The 14,482-nt window shown below is 40.1% G+C and overlaps 1 protein-coding gene across 1 annotated transcript; it reads right to left on the bottom strand.

Moving 5' to 3' along the window:
- Positions 1-1,278: 1,278 nt before the first annotated feature.
- LOC110952349 (lanC-like protein 3) lies at positions 1,279-10,856 on the bottom strand. The gene is made up of 5 exons (XM_022195858.2): positions 10,122-10,856; positions 8,469-8,592; positions 5,718-5,915; positions 5,426-5,633; positions 1,279-3,631 (listed from the first exon to the last, which is right to left on the bottom strand). The coding sequence occupies exons 1-5, from the start codon at positions 10,767-10,769 to the stop codon at positions 3,472-3,474; spliced, it is 1,338 nt and encodes a 445-aa protein (XP_022051550.1). The 5' UTR covers positions 10,770-10,856; the 3' UTR covers positions 1,279-3,471.
- Positions 10,857-14,482: the final 3,626 nt, after the last annotated feature.

Raw genomic sequence — 14,482 nt, 5'->3', positions numbered from 1 at the left:
TTGTACTGGCCTTAACTTATCTAATTCCTAATGGTGTGTTTCCTTTTTAGTGAATGTAATAAAATATGTGTTTTTATCCCAACAAATGGTGTGATGACGAGAAAGGTAATCGGTTCTTCTGCAGCATCAAAAAGTCATTTTTAGTCTGATATTGTTGGAGATGCTTCACTTTTATGGTTTAAAGATAATCTTTTCCTATCAGCCACAACATTAAAACCACCTGCATCGTATTTTGTGCTGCTGTTATTGTGTGTGTGAATTAGTGACATTTTTATGCAATCTAAGACATGTTTTGATGGCAGCTAAGGAATCCGTCCATCCATTATCTACACACCGCTTAGTCCTCATTTTCCACATTTTCTATTTGATCTTTCCATTTTTCTTCTTTTAAATAATGTGTTTAGTATGTATTTTGTTATCAGTATGTCATAACTTTTGAGTATCCTGTATTTTGTTTGTTTGTTTTTTCTTTTTGTATTTTAAATGTTCATATATTATGTAATTTTACTATTCTATAGGTGGAGACTTCAAATAAGCCCTTTGGGCTTTTTGCCTCCCCCTGCACTTCATATAATTTGTTATTGTTTATTTTTGTGTATGTTATAGTTGTGCAAAATAAATAAAATCAAAATCAAATCCTCATTAGGGTTGTGGTCTGATGAGGATTAAGCGGTGTGTAGATGATGGATGGATGGATGTCTTTGGCTGAGTGCTGTCAACAAGCAATCAATAGATGTCAGCCACTGAAGTTAAGAACAATAACTTGTTTACAGGTGCTAGCTTCCCACTTTGTCTCTGAGCTCACTTCATTTTTCTTGCTTAAATGTTGCATGTGATTTAATATGACTGCAGTGTTTCAGTTACTGTGACACATTTGAGAACAATCTGTGCGGCTTTTCTGTAATCAAGTATTTTTGCTTCCTGCACAGTCATATTTCCAAACCTACAGGACCGAGTCTGCACTGATACTGCTCCCTGGGAACATTATTAGGTGTGTCGATGTAATTATATGACCTCCTGATAACCACAAAGATAGAAATAAAAACAACTGCAGGTTGATGGCAGTGTTACTGCTGGTACACGTGACTTTGAGATTCAATTTCTAATCCAGAAATTATGCTGTTTCCTGAACCTCCATTGCATTGTAACGGAATGTTTTCACTCGATCTAAATGTGGTTTTAGTGCTGTGACTGATCGGTGTATGAACTAAGCGTGTCATTATGTCAGGGTGTTGGAAGTGTCTGCGAGGCTTTTAGGATTAAAGTAAAACAACCGTATTTTTATTTTTCCATCTGGACACTTTATTAGTAACAATAATCCTGTCGATGTTATTTTGAATAGCTTGGATTGCAAAAACAGCACACACACACACACACGTACAGCTTATAAATGTTCCACAACAGGCACAGTTAGCATTAGGAAACTGCTTTGGTTTGCTGTTGTTCACAGGCCTTTCCACCAACTATGCCACATGTTCAGAAACGCTGCCCAAAGCATTTTATTTAGTTTCAAATGTTGTCCTTTCTCTTAACTCCGAGAGATGCGATTATATCCACGATACTAGAAATTTGTTTGTAAGGCCTCATTGTCACATTTGTGTAAAGGAATCACTGACTCTAAGTCCACATGACCGAGCTGGAAATAAGTCGCCTCTTGAATAGACTAAATTGGAGGAAAAATTTGATTCTCACACTGAAAACACATTTTGCTCTGTTCATCTCTGTCTCCATCACGAAGCTACAGCCTAACAGATTCTTTTTACACAGGGTAAAAGTCAGAACAAATCACAACATATTGAGCACTTTGAAAGTCCCCACGGAGCAGATAACACGGTTTGAAACATCGATAGACACAAACAGCTGTCGCACTGCTACACAGTGTAACCTCAGTCCAGGCAGGGGGGTCAGAATATTGCACAGCGCAAACAAAGTGAGACTGATAACAGGACAAGAAACAACAAATAACTCCATCAGAATTTACCGGCTGTTACTCCCTACCCTGCTTGGACTATTTTGAGAGTTCGGTATCAAAATCCTTCCACTATATTCATCACTAAAGGTTGTGACAACAGCAATGTGAGAGATCATGTACCCTAAAGACATAAACTCAAAGGTCTGCGGTACGAGCTGGTGAAGTGGTAGAAAAATTTCAAAGGCATTATGTGACACAGGTTTTTTCTCTTTTTTGTTTTTTGTATGTGACTTGGGTGTTATTACCGTTTACGTGCTCGTGTATTTCTGACCTGAGAGCAGCATCTTGGTAGCCTAGCCGCGCTAGACAACCCACGGCAACGAATTTAATTCTCTGCCAGGGTGGGTCTAGTTACCCTCTATAAGGCTCGAGGCTGGATTCTCCTAAAACTGGCCGGACCAATCACCATGAAGTGTAGAGTCAGAAGGCGGGCGTAACGAAGTGACGACAGAGGCGCGACGATTCTGACAGAAACAACCGGCGCACAATAAACAGTTCTCTTTCGACTCGGCTTTGGCCACAGCCCTTAAAGATTTGAAGCTAAAATTCAACTTGAAAGATAAACAAAGGACGGCACTTAAGTCTTTCATTGAGAAGAAAGACGTATTTGGACTTATGCCGATGGGATATGGCAAATCCTTAATATACCAGTTGGCTCCGCTGGTTGGGAAGCTAATGGGACTTAGCCACAATCCGCCGGTGCTCTCGGAACTACGTCAGCCTATTCGTTGTGTTGATTGGTTGTATACCTACCCAATTGCTGCAGAGGGATTTGATAGACAACCTTTTAGCCCGTCTCCCTCCCTGTCGAGCTTCCCTAGACCCTTGTGCCGTCAGAAACATGGGTATAGCGTGGCTAGGCTAGCATCTTGGGTGAAAATGCTGCAAAACTCCCAGTGCTTTGGTGCAGGGTTTTCAAAGTCTGAAAATGTGGGCCTTACTCCGACAAAATCTGCACCAACACTTCTTAACATTTGGGGTCTGTGAGGGGTGTAAACAAGAAGTACAGTGTCAGTGTAGCCAGTGAGCTAGCTGTGGCTTGCGACTTGATCTTTTGTTAGCCTACAAGCGCCAAAGTAGCTATCAGCGGTTCTTGTTTGAGCCGTATCTCTATTGCTGCATTACTTTGATACTGAAGCAAACTTGATGATTTTCAGATAAGTTTCTAGAATTACAAGAAGTGTCTATTTTTCTGCAAGTTTACTCACAATGAACATCGCAAAAACTATGTTTCTATGTTCAGTCTGCCTTTTAACGCGATTTAAAGACCTCTGCTTTAGTGCATACCATTTAAATTGAAAGGGGCGATATTACAGTAAGTGCAAAGAATCCATCCACTTTAGCATATGTACAAAACAAGACCAGTTTTCTACTGCAATTCATCACAATGTGCGTCCTGGTTTTAAAGTTTCTATCCATCCAGTTTTTGAGGGGATTCAGAAGGAGGGAAGCAGTGATGTCTGTTGGGGTCGGTGAACAGCAGTAATCCAGCGCTCCATTCACACAAAGACACTGAACAGAGGGAACTCTGACTGGTCCGGCTGCAGGAGGTCGACCAGGAAACAAACAGTCCCCGACAGGCCTTCAAACAGACTGTAGACGCTGGTGACTGAGTGTGAGCCTGCTTTAAATTCCTCTGTGAAGAGGAACTCTGCAAACCTGAGGGGGAGAAAAGGAGAACAGAGAGACATGAATGGACTCGAGTGATGAAAATTAATGGATTACAGCTGATGTGAAGGCAGAGCTGATGGCACTAAAGTCACATGTGAAGTATATTTTTAAGAAGACGGAGGCGCGTGACTCCCAAAAGAAAGAGTTGTTGCATTTTTGTGAGCTTTTCCTTTTCCAGCATTCTATACAGAATATCCCCAGTTCACGTCCAGGCCTGGGATCTTTATACATGGAGTTTGCATGTTCTATCTGTCCATGCCTGGGTTTCTTTTAGGTACTCCGGCTTTTTCTCACAGCCCCAAAACATGCTGAGGTTAATTGGTAACTCTAAACGTCCGCAGGTGTGAATGTGAGTGTGATTGTCTGTCTCTATGGTGACCAGTCCAGCATGTCCAGTGCCTTCAGCTGGGATACACTCCAGCGCTCCACGACCCTAATGAGGATTAAGTGGTATATAGATAATGGATGGATGGACAGATGGATGTGTTACTGCCTCTCACTGTAAACTCTCACTGCTTGATATCTATCTCCTTTTGAATGACTCTTATAGTGTTCTTTTAGTGAATTGTTTATCAGGTTGGATGGGTGACTCTGCATGTCATCATAGTGCTTATCAGCATATTGGTGCATGAAAGGGTGTGGTGACCACTCTCAACCACTGCCACAAGATGAATAATACATGTGTGGTTTAAAGTCCTCTTGATTGCTGCTGTTTGCGAGCAGCAATCAAGAGGAGCGGCACGTGATGTGAATAAAACTATGCATCATAAATACATGCCAGTTTCACAGGATAGTGTTTTTAAGGCTGATTCTGATCTTCTTAAAGACTAATTTACATGTAAAAAGCATAAATTTAACAAAAAGTAATTACCCAAAAAGCAATTTAATAGTTTTATAGTGGTACTATCTTCATGGCATGTGGAGAAGCCTTGGAAAACAATTTGGATGATCATGTACCGAGACAAAACTTACAGAGGCTGTAATTTAAAGGTCAGATATGAAATCATAAACTTGGGGAGGATTTACAGTTGACAGACTACAACTGGGTCAATGTATAATTGAAGGATTTTTGAAGTCCATGGGATATATCTTGCTTATATTTCTATTAAAAGTAAAAAAAAAACCTAATGTTTTTTATGTTCATTATGATCACGTCTTTACTAATTCAATAATGATTTATTATGGAAACAATCATTTAATTATTCGGACTGGATATCACTAAAATATCAACTAAAAAACTGCCCCAATTTAATAACACCCACCTTCTAATTAGCTAAACAACAATAAAATGAGCTCATTCAGAAATAGTTTGGATTGTGTTCTTTTTATTAAGTTGAGGTCATCATGACTGATATTTCTTTTTGGCAGTATATCAAATTTTATGTGGAAAATGACAAATTAAATCACTTTCAACTAAGTTCCCCATTACAAAAACACCTCTCAAGGAAGTGTGTTAATTCCAGATCACATGACCTGCTCCACATGATGTCATTTCCTCCTGAAGAAAAGACTGAAAGACTCGAAGGATTTCTGAGTTATTCAATATAAAGTAGTCAACAGGTTTACTACAATATCTTCCTAAATAACTTTCAATTTCAATTCTACTCAATTCTATGTAATATTTAGAAGAATCTTTCTGTAAAAATGCCATGTGGTGTTTGGTTATAGGCAACCACATTGATTTTAGGCCTGAAAACAGCAAAAATGTCAACTATGATACAAAAAGTCCCACAATTACATATTGACCCAACTCTGTGGAAACCAGTAAGAGGAATCTCTTGCCTTTGAGCACGGTAGATGTATTTGGAGTTCCCTGTGAGCCGATAAAGCAGGAGGAAGACGTAAGCGCTACCAGCAACTCCGTGACAAATCCCCGGTCCTTTCTTCAGCAGCCCTTTCTGCCACACGAGCTCCCCGCTGCGGATGCATGTGTCCAGATACTGAGGCTTCTTATTGATCAGATAGGCTTTTGCGAAAAGATAAGCCACACCTGCAGGAGAGGAGACAAGAATCTAACTGGGAGACACAATCATAGAACACTAACAGGGCTGATGATGAACAATACTGAGCGTACCGGGGGCTCCGTGGCACCAGTGCACCAGCTCGTTCTCTCTCTCGATGATGGCTCCCAGCTCTGCAGGCCAGTTACAGTTCTGCTCCTGATTCATGAGGAAGTCGACGCTCTGCCACACCAGGTCCTTCTCTGCCCCGCTGAGCATGTCCTGGTAGCTCAGCAGCATCTGCAGCACTGACGACAGGCCGTGGGCTGCACCTGACAGGACGGAGGCCGAGGACCAGACATGCAGAAACATGATGCCAGACACGCAGAGAGACACAACCCAAGCATTAACATTTACAAGGGATTACTATGAGACTTGTTTTCTTTTGGCTTTTTACATTTGAACCCGTAGCTCACTAAACAAACTTGACAGTCTTGTTTTCAGACAATGAGGAAGTCCTCGCTTCCTCTCACCGAAGAACATTTAAAGACCCCAAAACAGTGAGTCAGGATATAAAGATGACCTGAATTTTCATGCTGAACTAAGACTGTGAGCTGTAGGCTAATTCCTTAAAACAATAATAAACTCCGGAGTATTTGGAATCATGCTTCAGTGCAGTTATCTTGAGGTCTCTCTGGCTGAACATTTTAACCCTCTGAACCCCAAAACACATTAGCGGCTATAAAAGTGTATTTTCTTTTCAAAAATTTGCAAAATTGCACCATTTAGTAGAGCCAGAAACTACAAAAAGGGAACGAGCCCCTAGATTTTCAACTAATCATCTCGGACTTTCTGTTCTCTTGTAGAACTTTTTTCTTTTCTTTTTTGATTTATAGCATCACATAGCATTGTTGCATAAAACACAGTTCTGCCTACTTCTATTCACGGTGGTGCTGTTTCCATGGAGGTAAGGACTTTCTACTGCAGTCAAAATGAGCTCACGGGATAAAAAAAAGCCCAGGAACTGCTTGGGGTTTAGAGGGCTAAGATATTGATCTGGTTCCTTGGAGTGATTAAGAACAAACACATGCTTTTATCGGAAAATAACAGGTAAGGATGAGACAGCAGTGAGGCCCTTTGTAGCCTTGCAACCACATCTCCACACAAGAGATTCAATATTGGACGATTCTGCGAAATTATGGATTACAGTCAAGGCACACATCCAATGCCAATGTTTTCAAAAGTCTCACATTCTACAATATCTGCATTTGGCAGCTACAAAAAGCTCAAAGCAGCTCCACTCGAGGCTTTTGTGCAAATACCCTTTCATAATGATGTGAAAACAATGTGAGAGGTGTGGTTTGTAGGGAAGGATTGTCTCATATATACATGAAACTATTGCTTTAGAGCATCTTTAGAGTTGGTTTAACAGGCCACAGCTTCACTGTTTTGGTTCAGTTTCATCGTGTTATTTTTAGTTACAGCAGGCAACTGCTTTCAGTAGGAAAGAAACAACAACTCTGTAACTGGCCTGCCAAGTTAGCAACTAGCTGATGAACACAGAGAAATGATACCAGCTGGAGCAGATATTTCAGACCACACTCAAAGCCAAAAGAGATGCAATACTGGACGTAGATTTATCAGGTTGCGAGAAACAAGACTACAAATGAATGATGATGCTGCTTTTTGATGGCTACATGCATAAATAGTCAACATTTTGTTCACAAGTTGGTATATCCAGAGTCTTTTATGGCTCAGAATGGACTTTATGGAGGTGACTACATATGACAGAGGGTTTACATACTGTAAAGGCAGGAAGTCTTCATTACTTTATGTGTCAGAATTCTCTGCATTTCCAGGTATTTATGACCATTTGATCCACTAAAATGAGTATTGTGCTTGAGTAAACGCAACCTTAATTAGCATGTGTTGCTGTGGGGCCAAAAATTAGAACCCTGATATCAACTTTATGTTATCTTCGTTTAATGATATGTTTCGTCCCCCTTCAGGGGTCCGCAAAGGGTGTCATTACAAGTTTAAGGTTTTGGAAAGCCTGTGAAAATAAACTATGGCTAAAGTATAGTTAGGGACAGGCAAATTAAACATTTGACAGTGGAAAGAGATGTTAATTGTGCTAAATAAAACAGGCAACATTAATCAAAGGTCAGTGACGGGACACAAACTCCAGCCTCCTACGTGAAAGTTAAATGTGCGACAGACAGATCCACCACCTCAACCTGCTCTATGTAAAGGACACTTTCCTGCATTGGCATTGGATGTAAATCACAAGGTACAGAATCATCAAATATGGATGTAATTCAGTTGAATCCTGGATCAAGTCTTCCCAAAGTGACGCTGAACACATGCAGGGAAACACAGCTCTCTGAGGCAGGAAGGCCGGCGCCTGTGAATCCCTTCAGATCTGAAGACGACTGATGTCAAACAAATCAAAACTCCTTGATGAGAAAATCTTTCAGGACAGGCAAACCGTAACACATGCAGCACCTTAGACAGGTGTGTTCATTAAACATCCAGATACTCTAAACAGACTCATTTATTTGACTCCCTCAGTATCAGCCTCAGAGTAGGCGTTGCATCCATGCAGAAGTGACCAGCGGGGCTTTGCTTACTATGAACTCTGTGATGGTCTGAAAGTTACTGAGCATCTCCAACCCTCATAGGTCTCTTCATCTGATGCAATCAAGGAAAGGACAGTTAGCTTTACACATATTAACACACAAATCCTGCTATAAAAGAAGATCCTCCTGCAGTCCTGTGGCTCTGAAAGTGAGATTTACACTGAAATCTTGAACTCACACTCTAACTTACAAAGACATTAAAGACGTACAGAAGGATCTATCTTTGCACAAAGCTGGAGTTCTTACCAAGGTACTCTGTTCCGTAGTATGAATACATGAGAGGGAAAGGCTTTCTCTTCCTCCTGGCGTACTGCTTTCCTGACTCAATGATGGCCTGGCAAATGGATTTGATTTGATCTTTGCTCAGAATCTGCAGAGCAGAGGACATATTACAGTTACCGGCAGGGCAGTCACAAATAAAAATAACAACAGCACTGATGCAGTTACTAGAAGTAAATGAACGGGTCCATTAAAGGCAGTGCAGGTTCTTTCACTTATTGATTGGACCTCTGCCCAGATTGAAGGTCTGTGGAGATGTGCAGCAAATTGATCTTTTTCACAGGAAGCCAAGGTATAAATAAAGCTTAATGATGGCTGTTTTTATCTAGAGGAGCTCAGTCCAGGGTTTGGGTTTCTGCAGAGGTTTCCTGAGAAACAGAAAGGAACATACATTCATCATCAGAGCTGTTAGTTCCACCTTTTCCTGCCGAGATGATTCAAAATTCCGCTGTGAAAAAGGTCTATTGTGTGAAGTCACCACAATGTCCACTAAGGGTCCATATTAAGAATGGAAAGGCTATAATTTTCTTGTCTTACAAAGCTAAATGGAGAAAGCTGTCACCCCTGCAGTCCGTTCGGCTACAATAACTAAAATCATCTAAAATCTGAGTGTGATATGAGTGTGTACAGTCTGTCAGGTTCAGACTAGATGATATTTGTGTCTGAAAAATTGGTCACAATGTCAAATTATTCAGTTATTTCCCCATTTTATGACCAGGGACAGACTACTGGAAACAAGAATGCAAAAAAACATTGGTGGGAACTTCACTGGCCGTCTTTATTTTGAAAAGTCTTTGAAATAAATAAGAAAAGTTTAGGTGGTTGTCCATAAATTGTACATCCTTTAGTTAAACTTTCACTTTGTCATCATAACAAATATTACCTAGAATTTAAGAAAACTGTTTTGAAAGTTATTTACAATTTCTCAATCTTGAATAAACATATTCTATAGTAAAAAAAAAAAAAAAAAAGCTAAAAAAAAACTCATGTAAATTCAGGTCAAATTTTGTAAAAGGAATTTTTTTATTTGATTGATTTATTTTGTCAACATGTAAATTAATATTTTTTTCTGTGATTTTACTAGATGTAATCTGTCATTTAACAAAACAGGGAAAATTTGTAAAATAATAACATTATAATTATTATTCAATTTCATGCTGAACATTCTAAAGCAAACAAACAAACAATTGACATGTGACAGTGCTGCTGCCAACTTGGTCAGGTTTCCCTTGTAAAGGAGATCTCTGACCTCAGTGGGACTAACCTGGTTAAATAAATGATAAACAAAGATCTGCGTTTCTCCATTGTTGAAATATATAACTTTATGTTCAAATAATTGCATTTTTCCATTGGATAACATGTAGATTATTTCTTTTTTTCTCAGTGATATTACTAGCTATGATCTGTAATCTAACAAAACGTGGAAAAGCTTCCAAATAACAGTAAATTGTTCTCAACTTGTACATTTTTTACAGTATGTCTTGCATAACTCATGTTCGGTTGTTTACAAGCGACACAGATGTAAACAAACCTTGCTGATGTCTTGTGTTGGCCCAATGCTGACTACTTTAGACTCTCTGGGAATGATTTCTAACTGCTCTAACCTTTCTCTCAGCTCACCTCTATCCCCAGCTTCTGCTTGAGGACCAGCGCTGCGCACAGGTACCCAGCCCGCCCCACGAACAGCTCGTCCGAGCCGCACTCCAGGAAATTGATGGGCGCACACACCTCCCACAGGTTACGAAATTTGGTCAGCGGCTTAACGAAATCAGCCAAGCCCAGGGATTTGTAGATGAGAGCGGCCACCGCGTAGATGCCCGCCCCGCCGAGCAGGAAGGCGGCGCGCATGTTCTTGTCCGGCTCCGCGTCCACGTACCGGACCGACACGTCGATGATCTGCTTGGCCGTCTTCAGGTAGACCTCCCGGTGCTCGGAGAACAGCGGGCACTCGCTGACGTGGTACAGCATGTAAGCCACCCCGGCCGGCCCGTCGTACAGCCCTCCGTCGCAGTCGCTGATGTCGGTGGGGACCTTTTTGAGGATTTTGTCCACGGTGGCGACGACGGCGGGCACCGCGGCCTCTCCTCCCTGGCCCGGAAGCAGCGCACCTTTGTAGTCGGAGAAGCGGTTGGCAAAGCAGCGGGTGTTTTCCATCACCGATGCAGACACGGAGCAGAAACGTCGGGGTCCGCCACTAGATAACGCAGGTCTGAGCTCGATGCTCAAGGTAGCCAAGGATGGGAGAGGAGCAACACTTTGATTGCTCATCCAATCCCATCCTGTCAGCTGATTGGATGCGAGCAGTGATGGTTCAGCCTCATGTTGGCTGATGGGACCTGCAGCCTGTCAGCCCTGATGTCTGTAGAAAAAACAAAACACAGCTTCCACATCCTGTTACCTCACACTCTACAGGTACAGGCTCACAATTCATTAAAAAAAAAATCACCTTAAAACACACTCATTGGAGGATTTATTTGGTTTGCAGCAGAATCAGCAGAATCATTTACAAGATACTGTTGTTATAGTGAGTACACGTGTACATTTTGGTTTATTTTTGTACAACATTTCCTAAATGTTTGCACCTACTTCTGCTGCTGTAACATTGCAAATTTCCACTGTGGGATTAATAGAGGCTTATCTTATCTCATGACCGCTCAAAAGTTTGGGGTCACTTAGAAATGTCCTTTTTTTTTTGAAGAAAAGCATTTTTTTTCAATCGAGATCACATTAAATGAATGATAAATCCAGTGTAGACATTGTTAATGTGGTAATTGACTGTTCTAGCTGGAAACAGCTGATTTTTAATGGAATATCTACATAGGGGTACAGAGGAACGTGAAGGAAAAATGACTCTCTTTCTCCTTATTGAGGTATTTCCTCGTAGCTGTTAGCTGAAGACATCCCAGAATATCATGCAGGTTGCATCTATCAACTCCAGCCACCTTAGCCCCCTTGTTGTCTTCACTTAAAAAAAAAATGAATTAAAAAAATAAAATTCTGCAAAAAAAATCCCCAAATTTCTGGAAATTTGCAAAACCTTCAGGAAGAAAATTCCAATAATTCCTTAAAAGTTTTATTTTTTAAAAAATCCCTCCACTTTGGCCAGAAAATTCTTGTAAATATTTTCATAAAATGAGTGAAAATCTTCCAAAAAAATCCTAAACACGTCTAAAGTGATTACATATTATCCGTAAAACTTCTGATATTTTCTTTAAGAACATTCACAGAAAAATTGTTTTAAAATATGCGAATGTTTTTAAGAAACACTTTTAGCATTTCTTTATTTCCACCAAAAAAATGTTCAAAGATTTCCCAAAAATGCTGAAAATGTGGACATCAGAAGTTTCACTGTGAAAATATACTTTTTTCCCACATTTTCAAACTTTAAATCGGGTCACTTTTGACGTGTAGGACAACACGTGGGCTAAGTCAAGTAGTAGAACCTATAGACCAGCTTAGATTGTCCTACAGGTTATCACCTTTTACCCCTGTTCCTGTTTACTTCTCCCAAAATGAGGCTGGGAGCTCATTCAGGCCCTCTCTGTCCCTAATATGACCCTGATGCTGCAAAGACAAATGCTGTAATAAAAACACAACTTGGTTATGATTAGATATGGTTTAGTCTGACATTACGGAGCAGACAAGTCGTCTCCATATTGGACCGTAATCTCAGTCAGGCATTCCCCTTAAACTCTTAAGATTACCACAACCCCAGTGACAGAATGTTGGATTATAGTGACTGTCAACTCTGCACTATTTATCACTGCAGATAAAGTTTGTTCCAGGACATAATTATCACACTCAACTTCCTGTGAGCCGTGACAAACACTTGGTTTTATTTGTTTATTTAGCTCTCTTTGTTTTGTTTTTTTTACCTCCTTAATGGTATAACTTAATTGCTGTCTTTATTGTGGTCTCTTATCATATACACTCAAACGACTGGATTATAGTACCGGCTGTTTGTGAACTAAACCCAGTTGTTCAACTTTCAACCTTGAATAACCTGCAGGAGAGTCTGACTCAGGTTTTTAATTCGATGTTATCTTATCTCTACTTTTTTGTTGTAGTTGATTCATGTGTTTTGAAATCTTAAATGCACAAAATAACTTTGACATTTCCTAAATGTTTGCACCTTCTTTGGCTTATGTAATGCTGCAAATTTCCCCACTGTGGGGTTAATAAAGGCTTGTCTTATCTCAGCTATACCACCGCTCAAACGTTTGTGGTCACACAGATAATTTCATGTTCTCCATGAAACCCCCACTTTTATTCATGTGCTAACATAACTGCACAACGGTTTTCTAATCATCTATTATGCTTTCAACACTATTAGCTAACACAATGCAGTATTGGAACATAGGAGTGATGGTTGCTGGAAATAGGCCTTGTTAGGGAAATTCTGCGACAAACGAGTAGGCAGATTCAGAGACTCTCTGCAGACTCAGACGGTTTATTCTGAGAATAAAGTTTACTGATATCAGGAGAAGTGATACAATGAGCAGCACGGTGATGTGAGCACTGCCAGCATCAATTCTGAGGATTCTCTTCAAACGTGAGTATATATTGAGTTAAAGATATCTGGTCCATTTAACATTGAAGGATTCCTGAACTCCCCCTCTTTAAACATCTGTCTGCTCAGTCCAGAATGTGAACATCCAAATAAGCCTCCTTCATCCTTTAGATGCAGGTGGACTACTGAGTTTCGTGTTAAGTTGTTGAGTTTAGTGTCTATAAATACACAGCCTGTGCACTCCTCGCTGCATGGTGCTGCATATCCAACGCTGCTCAGTGTGTTGGTTTTGTCTTGGTGTGTTGCTGGATGTAGCTGCAAGGCAACAGTGTTAACCACTGAGTCACTGCACAGCCCTATTTTGCCTAAAATGCTTGATTTAATTGCATTGACTGGTACTTAAATTAAGATACAATTAATCTGATTGATGTAATCCCATATTACATGGGATGTATTTTAGCCAGGAAGAGTATATTCTGGGCTAGGCTATTTCAGCCCTCGGGTATAAATTGAGCTAAGTAAAGTATACTTTGGTCTGTTACACACAGATCAAGTCAGTCTTAGTTTAAGAACAAATCAAAGAAAATACAAAGTGATACTGAAATCTGTTATACGGAAACAATTGAAAGCAACACTAACCAATGTGAATGTTCTTTTATAATGTTTTGCTTACATTTTTCTTTGTTTTTAATCCAGTTTTTCCTTTTATTTGAACTATTTTCATTGTAATTGGCTTAATTATGTTCTTTCATAATGCCTCCTGAGCATACCTCTTTGTAACAAAAACCCTAAGTAACTTGTCAGTTAAGAGTTTAAAATGCTTAATCTTTATGTGTCAACAGGTATAAAGTGCCCTAGGTCAGAGCATACCCCGGGGCATACTCTGACCGGGGCACTTTATACCTATTACACCAGAAAGGCTGGGAAGTAAACCGGGGATTTTGTATAAGCAAGGCGAAAGTATATAATTCAATATTACTTTTAAAATATTGCATTAATTTTGTTTTTGTTGTAATAGTTTGGATCATGTGGCTACTGCCCGCTGTGCAATCATTTGCCTCTCAGGGGGAAAAAAACATCGTCAGCTATTTGACTTTGCCAAGATAATAAAATGGTTCTTATGGGATGATGGCTTCTACACAAGCATTTAAGAAGAGATAAGTGGAAAAAAAAGCGCAATATTGTGATCTTTAATAGCAATGTGCTGTGAAACTGTGTCACTATGGTTGCCATAGCAACACAGTGTTCAACTCAAACTAGAAAATTCCAACAAATATCAGCATGACTCTCATTATCATTGTGTAAATGTGGTTGTTGTTGTTGGTTTTTGCATGTTTCCCACTTGCACCACTTCCTCAAATATTCTGAAATTCATTAAAGTCTCAACTAATTCTCCTTTGTTCTGTCAGTTCATCGTCTTCACCACTGGGTGGCGACAAAAAGCTGCAGCTCAGCCGGCTGCTGTCCGAGG

The sequence above is a fragment of the Acanthochromis polyacanthus genome, chromosome 14 (genome assembly GCF_021347895.1).
Source record: "Acanthochromis polyacanthus isolate Apoly-LR-REF ecotype Palm Island chromosome 14, KAUST_Apoly_ChrSc, whole genome shotgun sequence".
Classification (NCBI taxonomy): Eukaryota; Metazoa; Chordata; class Actinopteri; family Pomacentridae; genus Acanthochromis; species Acanthochromis polyacanthus.
This window is presented reverse-complemented; position numbering and strand designations above follow the sequence as displayed.

What these genes read in the sequence shown, in the direction of transcription:
- LOC110952349 (XM_022195858.2), bottom strand. Translation starts at nt 10,769, where the DNA reads ATGAGCAATCAAAGTGTTGCTCCTCTCCCATCCTTGGCTACCTTGAGC. An exon ending in CTACGGAACAGAGTACCTTG is followed by an intron (nt 5,916 to 8,468) that starts GTAAGAACTCCA and finishes CCGTCCTGTCAG; the next exon opens with GTGCAGCCCACGGCCTGTCG. An exon ending in CTGGTGCCACGGAGCCCCCG is followed by an intron (nt 5,634 to 5,717) that starts GTACGCTCAGTA and finishes CCTCTCCTGCAG; the next exon opens with GTGTGGCTTATCTTTTCGCA.